Genomic DNA, 21,472 nt, shown 5'->3' with positions numbered 1-21,472 from the left:
TATGTTTATAGTATTTTAATAAATTGTTAATAATTTAATTTTTACTATGTACCTATATTTACTATTGTTTAAGAAAAAGCTATTTTGATAAATATGAATTGCCGTTTATGACTGTGAATTCAACACAAAGGTAAAATTACATATTAACTGTTCTAAATAAATCGATATGAAAAAAATTAATATTTTAATTAGATATAGTAGTTATAAATTAAGTGGAAATATAAAACGAACAATTATCCCTCTTAACTGTATAGACAAAACATATTAAACTGAATGAAATAAACAATAAATAAGAATCTTCTAAATTTTTGCTCAAATTTTAATAGTTTTTTACCAATATTTTGTATATTGTTTAAAAAATTAAAAAAAAATCCAATCAGAACGTTTACATTAAAGTAGCGATTCTTATAGGCTCATGAAATTGTATCTCGTTCTCGCGCTTTCTTCTCGCTCTTTTTTTAGTCGTAGTGAGGAATTAATCATGTAGGTAATCTGTGACGACACTATCAACTACTTAGTACCAATGTACTTGAAGGTTTTCGGCGTTTATACGGGAACCTTTTGAACTGAAACAACTTTAATTTCCATTAAAAACAAACAAAAAAGTATTAGAAGGCTTACCTTCATATTTTCGTAGTTAGTAAGAACGATCTCAATTTTTTTTTTAATTCATCAACTCATTTAAAATTAATGAAAACCTCGTTAAACTTGGTCTATGATAAAATTTACTGAGATATTATATATCAAAGTAAATAAATAGAAAATATTGCCTCATTGTACACAAGGCGAATTATAAATAACTTCACGTTAGGCTCCACCAACTATTACCTAATTTTTTGACAGTTATTTTAAAATTAAGCTAGAGCAAATTATGTAAAACGTAACTTAAAAATGTGTGATTTTTTTTTGAATTGGCTAATCTTATTTAATTATCCTATAATTAAGACTTCTTACATTCTTCAATGTGTCAAAATATAAAAATTTAAATGTCTTAAAATATTGTACTTAACCAAAAAGAGGCTAATAATATATTTAAATGAAGAGAAAATATTCTGTACCCAAAAATTTATGCAATCGTCAATATGTTATCGAAATTTCTATAAAGGAAGGTATTAAAATATATTGAAAGTTAATAAAATATATTAATATATTAGACTGTTTTTTGTTAAAAAAAATTAAAGTAAATATTGTACAGAAAAGTAAATATAAAACTAAAAATTTATAAATAAATTTACTCAATATTTTAGTATTCTGATTAATATAGCATGTTTCGAAACGTGCTGTGAAACTGTCAAAAGATAGAATTTACTTCTTGACAGTTGGTACATGTTACTTTGTAATTGGTAGTGTGGCCGGTGGCGTGTTTGGTTGGCAGACATTCACGACAGACTAGATCACTGTCTGATCAGTGTAATAGTGTCATGTGTGGCGTGACTATGGCAAGAAGTTAATGCTGACTTCATTCATCGTTTCGTCTTGGCGCTGTGACGAGTGAACTAAGTTCGGGCTGGGGCCGACGCCTCGTCACTGCGAATATATAATCAACGTTTTAACATTCCGGTACCATAACTAGAGTTAGTGTCTCGATGGCGATACGCCTTGCCGCCCCCAGGAAATATTGACATTTTAGCTATCTGTGATATAACAACACCTAAGTATCTTGTTAAAAGTTTTGAGGTTAATCCTTTACCGGTGATATCAGTGGAGGATTTTAAAAAATCTAGACGGTACAATTTAACTCGGGTGATTTAGTTACGGACAATAACACAAACATGGAATCGTCTATGAGCTATAACCTGGACATCACGCCAAATTATTCATACATTTTCGAATTTGAGAACGAGTTTATTCACCAAAATTCCAGGAAATGGATGACTGAGAATTGGACCGTGGCTTTCTATTATGTTGGTATCTACATGGCGTTTATTTTTGGGGGCCAATATTACATGCAAAATCGTCCCAGGTATGTATTGTTTGCTTAAAATTATAATTATATTTGCTTAATTATTACTAACCTCTTTCGACTCAAAATGGAATCAAGTTTAATAAAAAAATATAGTATATTTTATTTAAAATGCTAAATAATATTGGAAGTATTTATTAAAAATCCACTTATGTCTAATATATTAGATATACCAATAATTTCATATAAATATATTCTATAAATGTGATTAATTTTTTATATTAATTTACTTAAATATTAAAATTAAGTGTTTATTTTAAAGTACTGTAATACTTAGTCCCTCAGATTCGATTTTAAATAATTCATATAAGATTTTTTCACCGTTTATTGCGGTACTAACTTTACTTTCACTTTCAAAAGTAATGTAGCCAATACATTTGAAGATCCTTACTAATAACACATTCTATTATCACCTAGTTAATAGTAACAACAATAATAATAACAGTTCATTAACTTTTCCAAATTTAATAAACAATCAATTTTTTATTGAAAAAATAAAAAGTTTTTAATTCATTGGAATTAAAATAGGTAATAAAACCTCTTATTAGATGTAGTATGTACCATAATGTTCCCCCAGTTTGTTTGCATAGACTAAAAAAGTTTTTTTTTTATTTTTTAATTCCACTTTAATTAATTGAAGTCACAGAATCTTTTAAAAATTAATAATATTTTGGGCTAAAATATTATTTAAACAATATGTAAATGTTTTATTTAAACAAAGGTACTTATAAACATTATATATTTAGATATTAATTTCTATTAAATGATAACTAAATAATAGTTCGAAAACATATATTTGAAACTATTTAATTTTTGGAATATAAAATTAAATATTTGACAAATATTATTAAAAAGTATTAAAATTGTATCTTGTACAGTTCGCAATCATCAAAGTACTTTTTTTTAATCTAGATATCTATAATGATATCTATATCACGATAAATATAATGCATTGATTATTAAAATAAATCCCAGACTTCTCTATAAAGACTAATGAGCTATATCAAATTCACCAGTGTTGTATAAAATTATACCTTACTAATAATTACTATTTATTAAAATATTATTTCACTTACTTAATTCTCCTGATGATAAAATCTATCATAAAAATTTGCTATAATCGGAGTTGGAAAAAAATAATGAGTTTTAAAAACTATATAAATTAAATCCTTCATACACTTAAATAAATTAAAATTTTAAAATTAAGTCACTTATTGTATAGGATAAGCAACATACACAATCTGTGCTCATTTTGATTATTAATTAAATTAATAGCAATAAAATAATTATTAATAAATAAAAAAATTAAAATTAAAATATTTATCCTATAATTTTTTTTTACATATTTGTCAAGCTATATATTTGTCATTTATAATGAAACCCTACTTATAATTCAGAATGAAATTACAAAATTTAAGTTACATTTTATTGTGCCGAGAGGATATACAGGTATAAGATGCAATTATAGATTTTTTGTCATTAAATGATTTAAAATGTTTTTGAAGTTAGCAGAAATTTCATTTAATAATTTAAAAGAGTTACAGATCGCCTTAACTAAAAAAAAACTTTAAATTTTATGTTTAACTATATTAGAGAAAAAGGGTATTTTATATAGTTTTTACTGTAGTATGACTAAACACATAATATGAATCATGTTTTATTTTTTTTATTACTGTATTTTAATCAAGTTTTAAAGATAAGTGATTAAAATCATACCATTCTGGTACAATATATAAATTTAAACTTATATGTGTATAAACTATTGTAATTTAATATAATACATCTGATAAAATTTACCAGAATCTTAATACAGGTACATATTTTTTAATAATGTAAATCATGCGATTTTTTTTTTAATATCATATGACAAGGGACACACGTTTAAGTTTTAATTTTAAAAAAAAAATTGCATAAAAAATATAATTTTCGTCTGTTACATTGATTATTGAATTGGAATTTATGTTTTGTAAATTGAAATAATAATGTATGTAATAAATAGTACTTTTTTTTTAAACTGTTTGTATAGTTAAAAAAAACAAACATTACTCAACAGTTTTTCTTCAAAGTTATGTGACTAATAAATTAACAATATTAGTATTGATTTAAATCAATACAAATATGTGTTGAAGGTTCAATGCCAACACTTATACCTAACTTGGGGAAAAGAAAAATACTGATAGATGAAAAAATATCGAAATAAAATCTAAAATATTACTTAATACCTACCACGATTTATCATAAACATCATCTTCCATAATTTTTGTTTTATAACAAAATTTTAAATTATGTTAAGATTTCAAGATTAGAAGCATTCAAAAACATAAAATATTTATAATAATTTTGTAAGTTTCGTATATTTTTTGTTTTCAAAGATATTGTTATTGTAAGTCATTTATCGTACTTGGAGAATAATACATTTTAAAATTAATGGTATAATTACAATATACTTGAGAATTACGAATTAACTCGCGTAGTAACATCATCATTATTTTCTAACAAAACACTTCAAGTAGGTAAACGTGAAAAAACAATATTTGATAAGTTCTTTGGAATGAAAAATAAGTTAATTGAAAAACTACACGATATACGTATTATTAGTTGTGATGAAGAGTGTATAGGGCCAGAGTGATCTGCAGCAGATCTGCATTGTTATATAACCTTGCTCGGATGCAATCTTTCTCGTCTGTTTTTAAATATCAGTACGAGTCTCTTCGTAACCTTGTATTTGCTTATATTTCGAATTATAAAATTTGTCTCCAGTTTTTAAACGTATATCAGCTGAATTTGATATTAAACAATATTTGTATAAATATTTAGTTATCTCTCGCATTAGTCATGTCTTAAAATAATCTTATCATACAAAAACACCTAATACATTAGTATTTATATTAACATCATCTCCCCAATTTCTTGACTGTACTCTATACGCCTAACAAGTGGTAATTGCTAATTACGAGAGCCAAGATGGCTCAATATACGGAAAAGTGGAAGAAATTACACACAAGCGCCGCTGAGATTTCATGCGCTAATTTGTTTTCATAAATTATTTCGTTTTCGATAGCGAAGGAAAATATCGTGAAGTTTGTAAGACAAAAATATCTATCTATCAGCCCTTGCATATTAATCCGGAGTAAAGAAGCATGGTGGCATAACCTCTAAATCGTTTCATTAAGACGAAAAGTAGCCCTTTATTAAGCTGTGTGAAACGGACCGGATTTTTCCTTCTTGTACTTGATATTTTCGTGCTTATAATAATTTTATATATTTCATAAATGTTCAGATCCTTTTGTAATTATAAAAATTTCAATTATGTTCCAATAAAAGGATAAATTATTTGTTTTGAAAAGGTTTCGTAGGTTTTAGTAACATAACATATATTATATGTATTTCGATAAAACCGTGTATTGCTATAATTTATATTGTATTACTTCTGTTTGAGCCAACATTCGTTGAAATAACCTCCAATTTGACTCCAATATACCTTTCAAACTACATTGACGTAATAAGATAAATATATAAAAATGCACGAGACACAACAAATACATTTAAAAATACAAAAAAGACTATTTATATTTATTCAGTTTATTATTATGTTGAAATTACTTGTTAAGTAAACATATTATATTTTATAAGTAAATTGAAGCATGATAAGTAACTATTAATAAATACATTTTTCTTTACCAATAATAAGATTACATTATAAATTTGTGAAAGGTAAAATAATCTTTCTTAAACCGGACCGTCGAGAATTAGACTAAGACGGACCGCAGAGGTAAACCTACTTTTTCTCTCGGGCTTTAGTTTTGTGCACTTTATCCGACTTAAATAAACATTACGTCTACAAAACAAGAGATATAAATAAACCGAACATTACGATTAAAACTGAACGTTTATTAAAATACATAAAATGGACAAAAATAAAAAAGAATAACAGTCTAATTTTATTCTTTGTCGACGATAATCCAAACTATCTGCCGTGGATTAAATTCCGTTCTTCACTCTTACTATCTGACAATTAACGGCACTAAAACTATTACTATTATTGAATTAGTCTAGCTAGAATACCCGGTATCTATATGTTGCTGGATATTACATTTATATTGTTCTATATCAACTATATAATGATCATAACTGACTGACTGACGTATATCGCACAGCTTATGTCGCTGTTGATAACAGGATGAAATTGGAAAGGAATGCACAGGAATTCCTAGTGTGAGCTTGTTCTTGAATGGATCACGTATGTGAGCACTAGAAGATAATTGACTAAAATTCATCTCCCAACGAGGATGACTTTTTAGGGAAGTTCACGTTTCATTATCACCTTACGTGATACCAAATTTTCATTCCCGAGTTCACCCTTCATAACTTGGGGATCAAAATTTGTATGGATGTAATAATTTTTCTTATTAATTTAGTTGTTAGAAATATCATCATCCTTCTTATCCCAATTTTATTTGGGGTCGGCACAGCATGTCTTCTCCTTCCATACTTCTCTGTCAGACGTCATCTCACAAGTAACATTATTTTTAGCCATATCGTCTTTCACACAATCAATCCATCATTTCCTTGGTCGTCCTCTACCTTTATATCCATCCACATCCATGCTCAAGGCCTTCCCCACAATGTGTTCCTCATTCCTCCGCATTACATGCCTATACCATGATAGAAATATATCAAATCAAATCAAAATAAACTTTATTCTAGTAGGCTTTTACAAGCACATTTGAATCGTGATTTTACAATTAAATGAAACTACCACCGGTGCGGAAAGTAGATTCTACCGAGAAGAACCGGCAAGAAACTCAGTAGTTACTCTTTTTTAACATTTAAAAATACAAAGTCATGTTAGTTAAATACAATTATTTAAATTAATATAAAATAAAAATCGTTGCTTACGAGTTATGAATATACCTAAAAAACAACGTAAGTAATATGTGTTTTCCGATGGGATAGGTCACCGGCTACGGGTACTCATTTAAAAAATCAATAGCTCCGTACGTTTCTGACCGTGAAATTAACTTCAAGTTTACGTACTGTACTACAAAGAATATATCACAAAAATATGTGCTTTTCTTGAGAATTATTTGTGAATAAACGTATAAAGTGAATCGTGTTATTTAAATGAGATTTTCTCACGGTTGCTTTAAAAAGCACGCAGCCATGCATGAATTCAGGTTAGGCAACTGACGTCTTCAAATTTTCTCACTTCTGCCATCACTAGTTTATCATAACTAACGTGTCGGTGGGAAGTAATGAGTCATGCTCGAACCTAGAACGAATTCAAAGAAATGGTATACATTTCTAAGTCTCAATGTCTGCTAATCAAAAGTCGGTAGCAAGGAATGTTTACAAAAAGAAAACACTCTGTTTTTAAAAGTAATGATTATAGTAAACTATCCTTTGTTACCTTTTAACCATTATCAACGTTATTTTTATTTAATTCATTCAAGTTACTGTTGACTTGACATTAAACATAAATTATTCAGTATTATTTATGTATAAAAATTACGTATTTGTGTTAGCGAAAATTAAATTTCAACACATCGTAATACATTTGTGTATGTTACTTAAAGTAAAGAAGAAAATATTATAAAAATAAGTTGAATAATTAAAAATTGTAATGTACTTTTAAGGTAATTTTCTTCAATATATTGTTTACAACTTTTATGGAAAGTTTATTTGTTATAAATTATATTTATTAATATTTTTAAATTAATTATAATATAATTAAATAATATAATTATTTTGTTTGTTCGTCATAATGACGTTTTAACTAAATTTTTTACGTCATACGTAAAATTTCCTTTCTTAAATTGGAACTTTCTGACCTTTTTATACTACGTAAATATATATTTTATCATATCGCTTTTTTTATGAAATCAAAAACAAATAAATTTTACTAAGATTTCGATAAATACACAATTATATTACATAAATAAACAAAATTGATGTAAAACCAATTGCAATATTTTCATTCGAAAACGGTTTCGTAAGCAGTCTTCTTGTTACGCTATCAATACGAATGGCAGTGATGTGTGCTAGCGATAAGATTTGATAACCACGTTTGATAAGCATACAACCTCTTCACCTAGTTCATGGTAGAAATAATAAAAATGTTGTTTTTATTATAGTATTGTATGAATATTGAATGTTTCTTAAGGCCGGGCAACTATTGATATTAATTTCGAAACGTCCATTAAATTATTTAAATATTCTATTTAATATAACTTCAAATACTGTTAGAGTGGACTTTGGGCAGAATCATTAATATACAAACCATAAAACTATTTCATTATTTATCATATATTCTTGATAAATATTTATATATATTTCCATGGTAACATTTGAAGATACAAAAGGCACGAGTATAAAGACATAAGTTAGATCACATGGCTATAGGACAAAAAGGTTCAATGATTAATAGTACAATGACAGTGTTGTGAGTGTGTCTACTTCTCCCAGTAACAGATGATAGTGGCGCATCTCTGTTACCCCACCAAGTGATGGCTAAGCACGTAGACTTTATATCACATTATGACTAAGAAATTTTCAGATACAATTGATCATAACTGACATTGTCCTTCACTATCTTGATTGACTTGTCATTCATTCGATAAGTCGTAATGTTAGATTATTATTAAAAATATGCTAAATATTTCCAGTGTTAAAACTTGTTTTATTGAACAACGTGAACGATCAAAATATTATGTTGAACATATTAGTACGTGTCTACTATTGCATTTTATACTTGTAATTTGTCTATTCGAGCAGAATGCGGAAAGTGCTGGCGTTTTTGACAAAACTTTGTGCTCAAAAGCGTAAAGATAATTATCAAATATTCACGTTTATAATATTAATAAAAAGGAGGTGTTCTGTAATGTCGATAGAAATTAAATATGGTAATGGAAATCACAATTGATACCATCAACTTCAGTGGTGACTACTCGATTTCAAAAAGCAGAAACTTTTAGAATGCTTTGTAAAGATTGACTTTATTTTATATTTTTCTAAAAGTCTGTTTTTGAACTGAATACTTAAAGACACGCTAACAATAGATCACAAAAGACTAGATATAGCTTACAATGTCTCTACAAAACAACCTTCTATGTTTTTTTACATTTCTTCTTTTGTCCATCAGGACGAATACAACGAAAGTATATTTTTTAATCTTATTTCACAAAACTCGCAGATAATATAATTTATACTTCTCTAATTCAGAAAACTTAATCGTAGTTAACCCAAATTAAGAAGGATTATTCAAACCAGATGCCACTCTCCTTAATTAAGATACTTTTTTAGAAATGAATGAAATATTTTAAAATGATTCGCAGTAGGTACTTAGGTCTGCATGAGCTAAATTTAATTCTATTATGCTGTGTACAATAAGACTGTAATTGGACATAATCAGGCAGATATCGTTCCACACTAGCCTACGTATGTGGATGTAATACCATATTTACGACATGCCTAGCTCCTGCTTGCCTTAAAACTAAATTACTAAAATAAAACTTTTATATTTGACAGGGTTAAAAGATTGGTTTGACTTATTTTCGCCAGACTCAGTTGCTACTTTTACTAATAATCATGTGTTTTTGTGTGAATATAAATCTTACCTAATATTATAAACGTTACATTGAATTTTATTGTTACGCTTTCACGTCTTAATTGCTCGGATAATTATCATACAATTTTGTATATACGTTGTTAGATACAGAAAAAGACATACCTGTAAGTGTACCTCCTCAAAGACGAACTAAGCGGAAAATAGCCAAAGAGACGCTAAAATATAACGTTATTATAAAAAAATGTATATTTTAAAGGATATAAGATCGTCATAATATAATGTTGGACCAGAAGATCGCAGAATTTACCGTCTTTGATTATTTATATCTCTAGATAGACCAACCGTTGGCTACTATTCTTTATTACAAAGAAGGAAACACTAGTAAAAATAAGGCGCTTGGTAAGTGTAAAGTGTAGATGTGACGAATATTATAAAGTTGGCCATTTTGCGTTAATTCTTTCGATGCGCGATATTCTATAAAAATATATAAATAATCTAAGGTATATCTTTCCCGGAACCGTTTTTGTATTGATTATATACAATGATTTAAATCAATATAATGTATTTTACTTTTGTTATCGTGTTACGTAAGGATGCGTGCTGTACGAGAGATCCATTACAGAGTAGTCATAATGCAATTAAGATCAGTTGACGCATTAATCGATTACAAACTGATATAGATACCTAAGTGGGACAAATTTGCTATAGCTTTATGTTTAATTTATTTTGTATTTATTCAATTGATAACACAGTTTCCATGCAAATTAAAGTTCATAGGTATGCGAAATTTATAAGGAATCAAGTCAAAAAAGCAAGATTTTTGTTCATTTTTCAACTTCTTATATGTTTGTTGGAAGTTGACAGTAGAATGGAATTAGAATGAATTAAGTTTCATTCAAGATTAATCATGCCGTTGATTTATTCAGATAAAATTGTACTAATAAATTGTAATTAGATTATACCAGGACTAGCGATTGTTGACATTTTAATATTACGTTGATTCAAGATGATTGATTGATTGAAGTCATCCTGACCGATTTCGGCCACGGCGCTTATTCTCAAACGAATTAACCAACTGCGCAGATTATATGATTGCGAACAAGCGTCTGTGTGTACTAACACAGACACACTCTGCCACTTCACTCTTGTACTCCTAACTCTTATAGAACGGCAATCTGATGAACAGAGATCGGCGGTATTTTTAACTGTACATGATTTTAAATGCTCATTTTGCCAACTTTGGTTCGCTAATGATAGTGTTTTAATAGAATAGTCCAATATTTTTTATTGACAAGACCCAGATTTGAATTCGGTACCACATTTTTTTTTAATTACGAACAAGTTAGTCATTAAAACAACGAGGCAGTTACCGAGATGCCGATAGACTTATGATAAGTAGCTCGCGATAAGAGTTAAAAAGCGTGTTAAGTAATTGATATATTATTTTATTATCGCATGCCAGAGTTGAACGGCCGACCGTCACGGCTAGTGTCCAGGCGACCTTAGTGCTTTCTCAATGCTACAGTTCATATAATGTACAGAAATGACTACTTTCTGTTGATGCTAAATTTAAATATCCCACTATCGCTTTGAGTTACTGTTAATAAAAATACCTTTATTATATAAAGTGATTTAATAATAATACGATAATGACGTACACTAAATTAACTGCTAATAATTTTAAAAGTACTTAATTAATTGTTTATTACCGTGTTATTTATCCATTAGAGATGACCTTAAAGAGACCCTGAGACCATAGACCTAAGAAAACTTCGACCGGTATGTATCGGTCGAAATCGTAGTTATTTCATCTTCTTTGGTTTTCTTTCCTATAAATTTATTTTTAATCGAAGTCAGAAGGTACTTAATGTTTGATTTTAAACATACTATTAATTACATAATTATGTAATATTGAAAGCATAATGTTAATCATTATTTATTGTATAAGTTTATTATTATATTATGTAAAAAAGAGAATATTCTTATAAAATTTCCACGTGCATCGAATAACTTAAAGGTATTATCTTCATTCCTCGTTAAACTTGAAATAGTTATGTTATCAATATGACATAATTATTTTATAGTTTCATATAAAATATATATCGTTACTATTTAATGTATTTTATGTTTTTTTTTCAACCTTCAGCTGTATTTATAGTGTTTAATTTATTCAGTTCATGGTAATTAAATAAATATGCATTGAACTTTGACTGCCTCGTAGTGGCTCGCTTATTATATATACACTTTTAATAATAGATATTTCAATATTTCAATGCCAGACAAACGACTGATTTTAATGATTAATAGTTAGGTGTATTTTTATTGTTATTTAAGATTTAATCGTGAAAACGGGTTTAAATTGTCTCCTATATAATTCCTGCTCAATAGCTCGAGTTATTCAGATCCTTAACTCTCTCTATAAAACTCAATACATTTCATATAGTATCCCTATTAGTCTATTAATAGTCGCTAATGAAAAGTGGTAACAATAACCAGTCAATCGTGATACGTTAGTCTTTAAGACTATAGTTATGTATCTATATCCCCTTACGTACCCTTCAAACTGGACGATACGTTATAATATTTGTCTTTAAATTCTTTGAAAAAAAGACAGCATTGTTCCGTTTTTGTATGAAAGATTGATTCATTCCTCGAACGGCATGAATATTATACGACGTTTCCGCAGCTGTATGGAATTTTTTAAATTTGTTCTCTGCATGTAATTATTGCTTATGGATAACTTTGCTATATTTTACCTTTATGTTAAATGCTCTTTTTATCTGACGTAGGAATATAAAATGAGTTAAGATTAAATTTATAGTATTTAGAATAACTTAATTAAAGTGAGTCTCTTGAACGTGATTGGAAAATCTAAATATTTTAAACAAGCATCGATCGGTACTAGCTTTATGATTTTTCCTAAGAATTTCAGTAAATTTAGCGATCGCACTAATACGCTAATTTTTCAGTTAATTATTTCTTTGTCGTAGATCTTTGTGTTCATTATTTGATGCATTGATTATTTGGAATTTAATAAAAATATTTATTAATTTTAGGGATATAATTTTAGAATGAAAAATAAGTTATGTTTTTATCATAAAGAACAATATCAACTAGTGAGAAATCTGTACAGGAACCGTGTATGGAATATTCATCGCATCTTCCATTTAGTCCCATTTTCATTGCTCGTCATGTTTCAGCATGTATGGCCCCAGCATTTTTGTGTTGGAATCGTAAGCATTTAGGATTATACATTCGCTGTAATTCGCTACCTACTGCTCAGTTTTTATGCAAGTGCGTCAATGTGCTGATGTAAACGTGATATTACGGAACTAAATGACCAAGCGATGCGGTGCGGTCTCCGGACGTGCGTTATTGGCGGTAAACATACTTCGCAATAGAAAAAAAGAAACTATGTAAAATCGTCAGGAAAAACTATAATAAAAGCGTACAGATTAACCGACATTTTTAAATATAGAGGATATATGACAGTACACAACTTAATTACTAGAAAGTACAGAAGAAAAGACTGTTTTATGTTCGCAATTAATGCGTGATTGCAATTTTACTTATTATAACCATTAAACTTAGTAGTTTGAACATTAAAACTGCTTATCATTTAAAAAAAAAATTATATACTAGTAGTCGCCCGTGGCTTCGCTCGCGTTTTAGGGTATTGGTTGTCACGTGTCAGGCAAAAAAGTAGCCAAGTGTCCTTTTTTGGAGTTCAAGTTTGTTTCATACCTAAAATCATCATCATCAATCAGAAAGAGCGACAGACAGACAGACATTTATAATATTAATATATATAGGTTATGTAGCACAAGTCTAAACTATGGATTAAAATAATTAATAAATTTCAAGTAACCTATTGCTGACAGTGCACGGCAAAGCTAAAGTGACATTAATCACGTCCATCAATAGTAACGACTGTATAATCGATGAAAAGTAATCATCGGATAGTCTTGGTTCTTCGCCTTGTAGATCACCTTTAAATATACTCCGATTTATTAGTCGTGAGTTGAATCACATATGAAAACAAGACTGTAAGATCGGTTTGGTTGTTTGCGATGCGGGCATCTTTATATGAAACCATAAAATTAAACTATTCAGTGCTGATGGATGGTCTTACAACAAGAATAATCACTATCGTTTCGACACACACAGGTTGTTCTTTTCTCTTTGTCTCTTTCTGCAACCACATTGATACATTGATACATTTTATAACAAAATTTAATAAACGTATTTCAAATATAAACTGCATTTTTGTCTACTAACTGGTGATTATGATTACAATCTGATTTGTAAATATTAGTTACCAAACCACGTAGGTAATAATTTTGATAACATCTCGAAGTACAATATCAATCGGAATAGGTTTTCATCTTGCAGATATCCCACAATCCAGTGGCTTCTGGTTTATCGTACCTTGAATCAGTGCCAAGTTTGCTTTAACAATATTTTTTTTTGCTTCATTTTTATTAAGGCTATCCGATATTTTAATTTTAAATTGTAAATATCTCGTGTGATGGGATAAATATGCAGTGAATTTATTTTTTAACTTTTTATTTATATGTACTGTTAGTTTTACGTCTGATAATAATAAATGTCTCTATAGCATATAAGACTGTAAGATAAGTGTAGTCTAATGTTTTTTGTTGATTTGAAATTGAATAATCAAAATGTCATTGAACCGTCGTATACCGCGAGTCCGTCGAAATTACGCTCATAAAGTAACGCCCTAATAATTTGATAGAGAAATTATTAGCTTATATTTTTGAAATTACACCTATTTTATTTAATATACTTTAGAAGAATCGTTCAAATGTTATTATTTCATTCAGTTTATATAATGTTAGAGAAATGTATTCAGCAATAGATACAGTTTATGATCAGATTTTTGGTACGGCGAATATGCTCAAGGAAACTCCCCACTTGCGCTGGACATATTACTGTACACGTGTATGCAAACACACGTGGAATTTCATATGACTGCACATCTGATACAATCGGAATGACTTAAGGCGTAGGACTAACAGCTTCGCGTGCCTTCCGAGGCATTAGAGCGTAAACATTGCAAACTTTCACACTCCGGGATGCTACCGAGTAATTATTGTTTAGAAAAGCCTAATAACGTTTTATTTGCCTGTATGAAAATTTACTCAGGACGTTGAATTTCCAGCTTTAAACGCTAGCTTAATGTCGTACTAAAGTAAAAAATCAAATGAGACGGATATCACGCAGATATAAATGCTAAATCAAATTGCGAACTTCGATATATTAACAAAAACTCAAATGTCATACTCTACTCTCTTAGCTTATACGTTTTTTAAGCATGATGTTAATTCATTAATAATTTAATCCACCGCTTCTATAAATTCCATTACCTCAACATTTATGTAAACAATCAAACGAAGTGCAATTTAACGTTTGCACACAACAGCAAGTAAATTCAGTAACACTTATGCTTGTAGGTGAATACCATATACATAATGAATACCACTGAACATTATTATCTCGTGCCAATCCGACTCCTACAATATGACGTATCGAACTGAACTACTCTAAAATTAGTTTTGTATACAAACATATGTGACAGAACAAACGTTTGATATACTACATGCGGCCTTGCTGGTGAACGTTTTTAGCGGCTGTGTAGTTAAACAACGATTATCTCTTTCTATTATAATTGTTTTCACCTACGAAAGAAGAAACAGCATTGTATAACTTATCATCCCCTACAACATGTATATGTTAAGCTTGATGATTCCAAATGTTTGTAACCCCTGTTATTTTACTCTATAGCGCGCACTGATTGACTGACCTTCGCAGCACATTAGTCACTTGGTTAAAAAAATTATTTAAAAGAAACTTCAATTCAATTCGTTAATGATTTTGAGGCTTTGGAAATTTTGGTACGTAACAAAATGTTCAGAAATACGTTTAAAAGTCACAAATTAATTTTAAAAATATCTATTAATAAATAAAGTCAAATAATTTATAAAAATACTAACTAATTGGTCTATTAGATAGACATAAGGTCGCAGAATCTTAGGTCCTTTGTTAGTCGCAGAATCCCAGGTCAGGCCGATAAAAAAGTCAGGGTTTCTAGAGTCAAAATACCTGAGAATAGAGTCTCGAAGTTGGAAGTAAGTACAATTGCGCCTAAAGTCTTTCGAATTTTCCGTCTAATGGGATTATAATATTAAGGGAATAGAGAGTGCACCGGTGTTGGCGCCCAAAATTCTGCACTTTTCTGTCCTGAATTGACTATTACTAGACGATTTTCAAAAAATCAATATTATAAAGGAATAAATCCAATTTTTAATTTTTGTATTAAAAGCCAATATTTAAATTAATAACTCGTGGCAAATAATTTACTTTCTCGATTTTAAGTAATCTTTTAGTAAAATCAAAGTCTTATTAAAATTAAATACCCAAATCGCCCAAACAATTTCTCGCAAAGTCAGAATGTTATCATACGACGTAATATTGCTTAGTAAATAGGTTACTAGAAAAGAAACGAGAAAACAAATAAATCACTCAGATCAGCCGAGTCTAAGTAATATAATAACGTCAGCTGTTTCGTAGGGCGGAGGAGTCGACTGGGTCAATTGAATGGCTGGTATGTGACGAGTCGAGTTTCTCATATAAACAAATCTTATATAACACTTGTGCTGATTTCTATTTAGCATCAATTATTTTCGTGGTTTCGGGGTTTTTATATTAAAATTAATGTTTTTAAAGAATATGTTTTACTTTTTTCGAGGGATTAACAGCGGAATCGAATGAACCGAGCTTACCATTATTTTTTCCTTTATTCCTTGGACTTTTAAGTCAATTATGATTTTTGGGGCTTCTCTAGTCAATCATGGAAATACGTTTTTTATGTACACGTTTCGCCATTTTTCATTCTTAAAAATCCTTGTACGTTTAATTTAAAATGCTGTATGGAAATGACACAGACGACTGAATACAACGTCATTAAATAATCAGCTTGTCTTGGCAGGAACCTGTCCGCGTTGTTTATTGATAAACTTTTTTGTTACAATAGACAAGGTGCTGTTAAGCACTAGAATTCAAGTTTATTAGGTCTCCAGCTTCCACTGGGTCGCATCTGGTTTTTCCACTTTCAAATGATTCACCGCGCCGTAAACGCGCCATTACGTAACACGTGTACGTTGCAGTTATCTCAAGTAAGGTCAATGTTGACCTCGTTCCGTAATAATCTTGTATTCATTTAACATCACTTGTGTAACTTGATTTTTGATTGTTTCCTTTTACTATTAAGTACAGATGTACTTTATAAGTACATAAACTCTTCTCCGAAGTGATAATATTTTAATGCATATTTTCCTTGAATACTTATTACCTTTGTAACTTAGAGTACTCAATGTTTGTTTCAAATGTAAGTACATATTTATATTCGGTAATTTTATAACATGACGTGATACTAATATTTTTTTATTTAATTTCATTTAAAATACGTTAGCTTAGACTTCTCTGATATTGTAGCGTCATTTATTAATATAATTTTATACATATTGTTGAATAAAAATCATATACCCTTATTTTTATGAATTTGTAAAACAATATGAATTCGATATTCGGCTCTAGCGCGTGTATTCTTTCAAACGGAACAAGTTCGGTTCTCATTTGTAAAATAGTTTTTCTTTCGTCCGTTCTTTCATATATACAAACCAAAATAATCATAAAAGCTTATTACCTACGTAAGTGAAGGTGACCCTTTCGTCTTATCCATGCTTCGAAGGCTGGGAGAATCGCTACGACGACGCCTTTGCTCGCCTATCATTTCGAATACGATTTCACCTTAGCCCTATAATGTTCCCGCCTTAGTGACCAAACGGGCGCCCCGTATACATCGCCATAGAGACGGTATATAATAATATATAACAGTCCTATGTCAACAAAGCGGTAATGAGATAATATAACGTTAAATTATTATTATCAACTTATTAGTATTAATCACGCTATTAATTATATCTAAGTCGTTAATTCGTTTTAACGACCAAGTAGGTCAAAATTAAAAAGTAGTATGTAAGATGGCATTATATAATATGTTAGTGATGAATCGTTGATCTGACATGTTAAGGTCAATATTAAGTGTTGAAGATAAAAATAAATGATTAAATTAATGAATACTAAGCATAGATTACGATTTTGTTCCTATTATGATTTGTTTGTAGGTATAATACATTTTTGAGTCGTGAGTTTTCGAGCCAAGAGATCTATTCATATGTATAGACTCGTATAATGCCATTACACCTTACAGGTAATTTCTTTTCATGAGTTTAATAAAATATCTCTGAAAGTTCCTTACTAGTCTCTATAATTAATCTGTATTAGAAATTGTTATACAATGATAAGGTCTGTATCTTATAAATGTTTGTTACTTATTTTGAAGTATTCATATCATCCATCGTGACCAATCAAATGAACTATACTTAGTGTAAATTTGCACAACTTTGTAACATAAAAATTATTACTGAAAGTAATTTATTAACGTACGAATTTATTAATGTTTATATATTTATATATGAATCATAATACATAAACAACATACAAAACACATATATTGTCGCAGACTTTTTTGTCGAAATATAAGTTCTACAAATCTTTTATAGAAAGTTTTCTTGTATAGGTTATAGTTTTGGCAGCGTTCGCTTGCAAAACGCTTCGACCGACAAATTTCTTTTCAACTCTGTTGATGTAAAGTTGTACTGATTCATAAATATATGTCTACAAACATGCATAGTCATATGTCTATCGTAACAGTATCAAGTGTTACTAACAAATTAATAAAAATACAAACCATTTCCAACTGGATGAGCTGAAATTTTCAAAAATGATTGTAAGCTATATATTTATAGTATATATTCTGATTTTCGGCACATATTTAAAAATATATAAAATCTAAGAATATAAATATATATATTATAGTTAATATATATGATAATAAGTTACCAAAAAACTCGTAAAGATGTAATAATATCTCTCTTCCTTATTTCTCTTTCATAACCGGTGTGACGACTGTTAACAGCTACCTTAGTTATTAAGCTGAATATGTGTTGGCCTTCGTTACTTGTTTTTGTTCCGGTAAGATTACTTTTTATGATATAATTTATAAAACAACTCGGTATTGCTGACCAAGAAGCCTCCATCAGTACCTTCAGGAGTAAATCGTTAATGGAACGACGACAAAGATTAATTCACTCATTTATATACAGATGTCTCAAGAGAATAAATATAAAAATAATTGATGATCTTGTTGAAGTAAAATGTTGCAAAAATATCTAAAAATGTGATAATATTTCAGTAGAACTTCGTAACACTGGTGTCATGTATAGTAATAGACATTCAAAGGTTACTTTAAAATTATTTATAACGTAGGTTAATCCACCCCTATAAGTTAAAAGTATCTATATAATATGTCGGATATATGTCATAGTAAAATATTCTTAATCAAGACTAGAAAATAAGCATTAAATCTACTTTAAAGTCAAGGCATTTCCTCACTTACTCTTAACTAACTCCTTGACAGTTATAGTTTTTGGTAATCAAAAATCGCTAATTTATAAGTAAAATTTCATGAATTCACATTTAGAAAAATGTATATGTAGAAAAATGTTTATATTTTTTCAACTTTTCATGAAAATTGTATGTATTTGTTTGACAAATGGTTCTTAGATGCCTATAAGTTATATCAATATTGCAGCAATTGGATGCGAAGAATGCCAAAAATATAACTAACACAAGAAAACTTTGAGATTTGTTGATGCTTAAAACTTTACAGAGAAGTTCGCTAAAAATGTATCTCTCTTTAAATATTTTATAAATTTGTTTACTCTAAAACCTACTTGTAACAGGGCTGATATTAGCGAAGTTTTAAAAAGTTCTGGCCCGGCAGTTACTGCATAAATTTAAATTGAAAACAGATGCCTTAATCCGTATTCAAAACAATGTTTTTCCCTGTATTAATAAGATTTTTATGAATGAAGGCTGTTATTAATTTGGCTGATTTCAAAAGGAAGCGATTTTTAATCATACTTTAGAAACGAATTGAATTACTGAATTCATAAAGGTTTATCAATTTCGTCCTATTTCTTTTTCCACGCCTATTCTTTCGGTATATCATTTTAAAGTAACAAATATTATAAACTTAATGGATTTGTGTGAAAGTCTATAACAATACAGATTTTGTTTTAATTAACAAATGATTTTAATGTTTTAAAAATGTCTAATATAATATTTCTTTCCTTAGGTTCGAATTGCGCCGTACTTTGATAGTATGGAACAGTGCGCTAGCGGCATTCAGTATCATGGGCGCTTGTCGGACCCTGCCCGAGTTCATCCATGTTCTGCGAAACCACGGACTGTACCATTCCATTTGCGTGCCAAGGTGAGTGAGGTCCAACCATTACAATATGTACTTATTATACTACAGTAGTAATTACACGTCAATTTTACAGATATTGATACAATAATGGGCTTGATGCTTGGCGCAATGCATTGCATTTAAAATGTATGCATTTATGCCTAGTACTAATCACATACATTTAATTTATCAATGATAAGCATACAGAAATCAATAATATATTAATAATAAGATTTTTGTTATAGATTTTCAAAGCAATAATCATACTTTAATACATATTTATTTTATACATTAACATACATTACATAAAGTATCAAGTAAGCGTATCTTTAAATATTTCTTACCTACTAGGTTTGGTTTAGATTTTTTCAGTCTAAAAAAGTGATTCTTTGTACGTTTTAGTGTAACTGATATTTACAAGATAAGCAAAGTCAAATAATAAGTAGTAAATTGGCGAATTCCAGTCAAATTAATTTAAATGAAGCCAATCTGACTCGTATAAGTGTAACACAAAAGGCGTGACGTTTTCCTGTATGCCTTTAACGAATTGACGCACCGGATCACGTAGGTATGCGCTACGCGTGCTTGTGCGTGTCTATTGCTTTATTCGCTAACCATCGTCAAGCGAAAGTTTACAATTCGTTCGCATTTGAACAATATTAGCTCTTGTTATAAATACAGTAGAGTCCTTTTTTATTTTTGATAAACGATTCACAAAAATACTACGAGCAATGATATAAATGTCAACTAAAATTTAAATTAAAAAGGTGTGTCTGGCTGCGACACTAAGTTTGCATATTAACTTTCCATTTAATAATTTTTATATTAAAAAAACAGCTGTATCAACGAAAAAGGGTAATTATAACTTATTATTGTTTATTCTCAAGGTATAATAGAGAAAAGGTAAAATTAATTGTATAACATAACATATTACATACCATCTACACTTGTAAAAACATCGATATATTATATCCCACAATGTCAAAGATCTGTCGATTTTCAGCTTAAAAATCATAAAGCCAAAATATAATTATATAAATAAATAAATCATAAAAATCGAAAAATAATAACGACCGACGAAAATGTAGACGTAACGGAATAGAATATATAAATATATGCGACAGAGTTTACTTGATTTTAATTAGACGGTATACCTACTGTACTTGCTATATGTTATTTTTTTTTATTTTTTTTTTCATTTATACACAGATAAAGTATATCGCATTCATAATATAAGTACAGATATGTAGATGAACGGGCAAATAGGCCACTAGATGGAAAGTGATCACCACCGCACGTAGACCGTAGCGCAGTAAGAAATATAAACCATTCCTTACATCATCAGTACAACACCCATCTCGGGAAATTAGAAGTCATGTTCCTTAGGCCGGTGTAACGGTAACGGTGGCTAACCCTGCCTTCCGGAACACAACAATACTACGTAGTACTTTGTGGCGGTAGATAAACTATTGAGTATATTTTACCTACCCATACTGACTTGTGCAAACTCTTACCACCAAGTTAAATATACCATATGTTTATTCAT

At 29.2% G+C, this 21,472-nt stretch overlaps 1 protein-coding gene across 1 annotated transcript in view; it reads left to right on the top strand.

Annotated features, from left to right (window-relative positions):
• Positions 1 to 1,351: 1,351 nt before the first annotated feature.
• Positions 1,352 to 21,472, top strand: part of LOC124530162 (elongation of very long chain fatty acids protein 6) — a 37,360-nt gene continuing 17,239 nt past the window's right edge. Inside the window, exons 1-2 of the mRNA XM_047104156.1 lie at positions 1,352 to 1,963; positions 19,813 to 19,950. Of these exons, the coding sequence (XP_046960112.1) occupies positions 1,773 to 1,963; positions 19,813 to 19,950 (329 nt within the window). The 5' untranslated portion in view covers positions 1,352 to 1,772. The remainder of the gene's footprint in view (positions 1,964 to 19,812; positions 19,951 to 21,472) is intronic.

Source organism: Vanessa cardui, chromosome 6 (genome assembly GCF_905220365.1).
Source record: "Vanessa cardui chromosome 6, ilVanCard2.1, whole genome shotgun sequence".
Lineage (NCBI taxonomy): Eukaryota > Metazoa > Arthropoda > Insecta > Lepidoptera > Nymphalidae > Vanessa > Vanessa cardui.
This window is presented reverse-complemented; position numbering and strand designations above follow the sequence as displayed.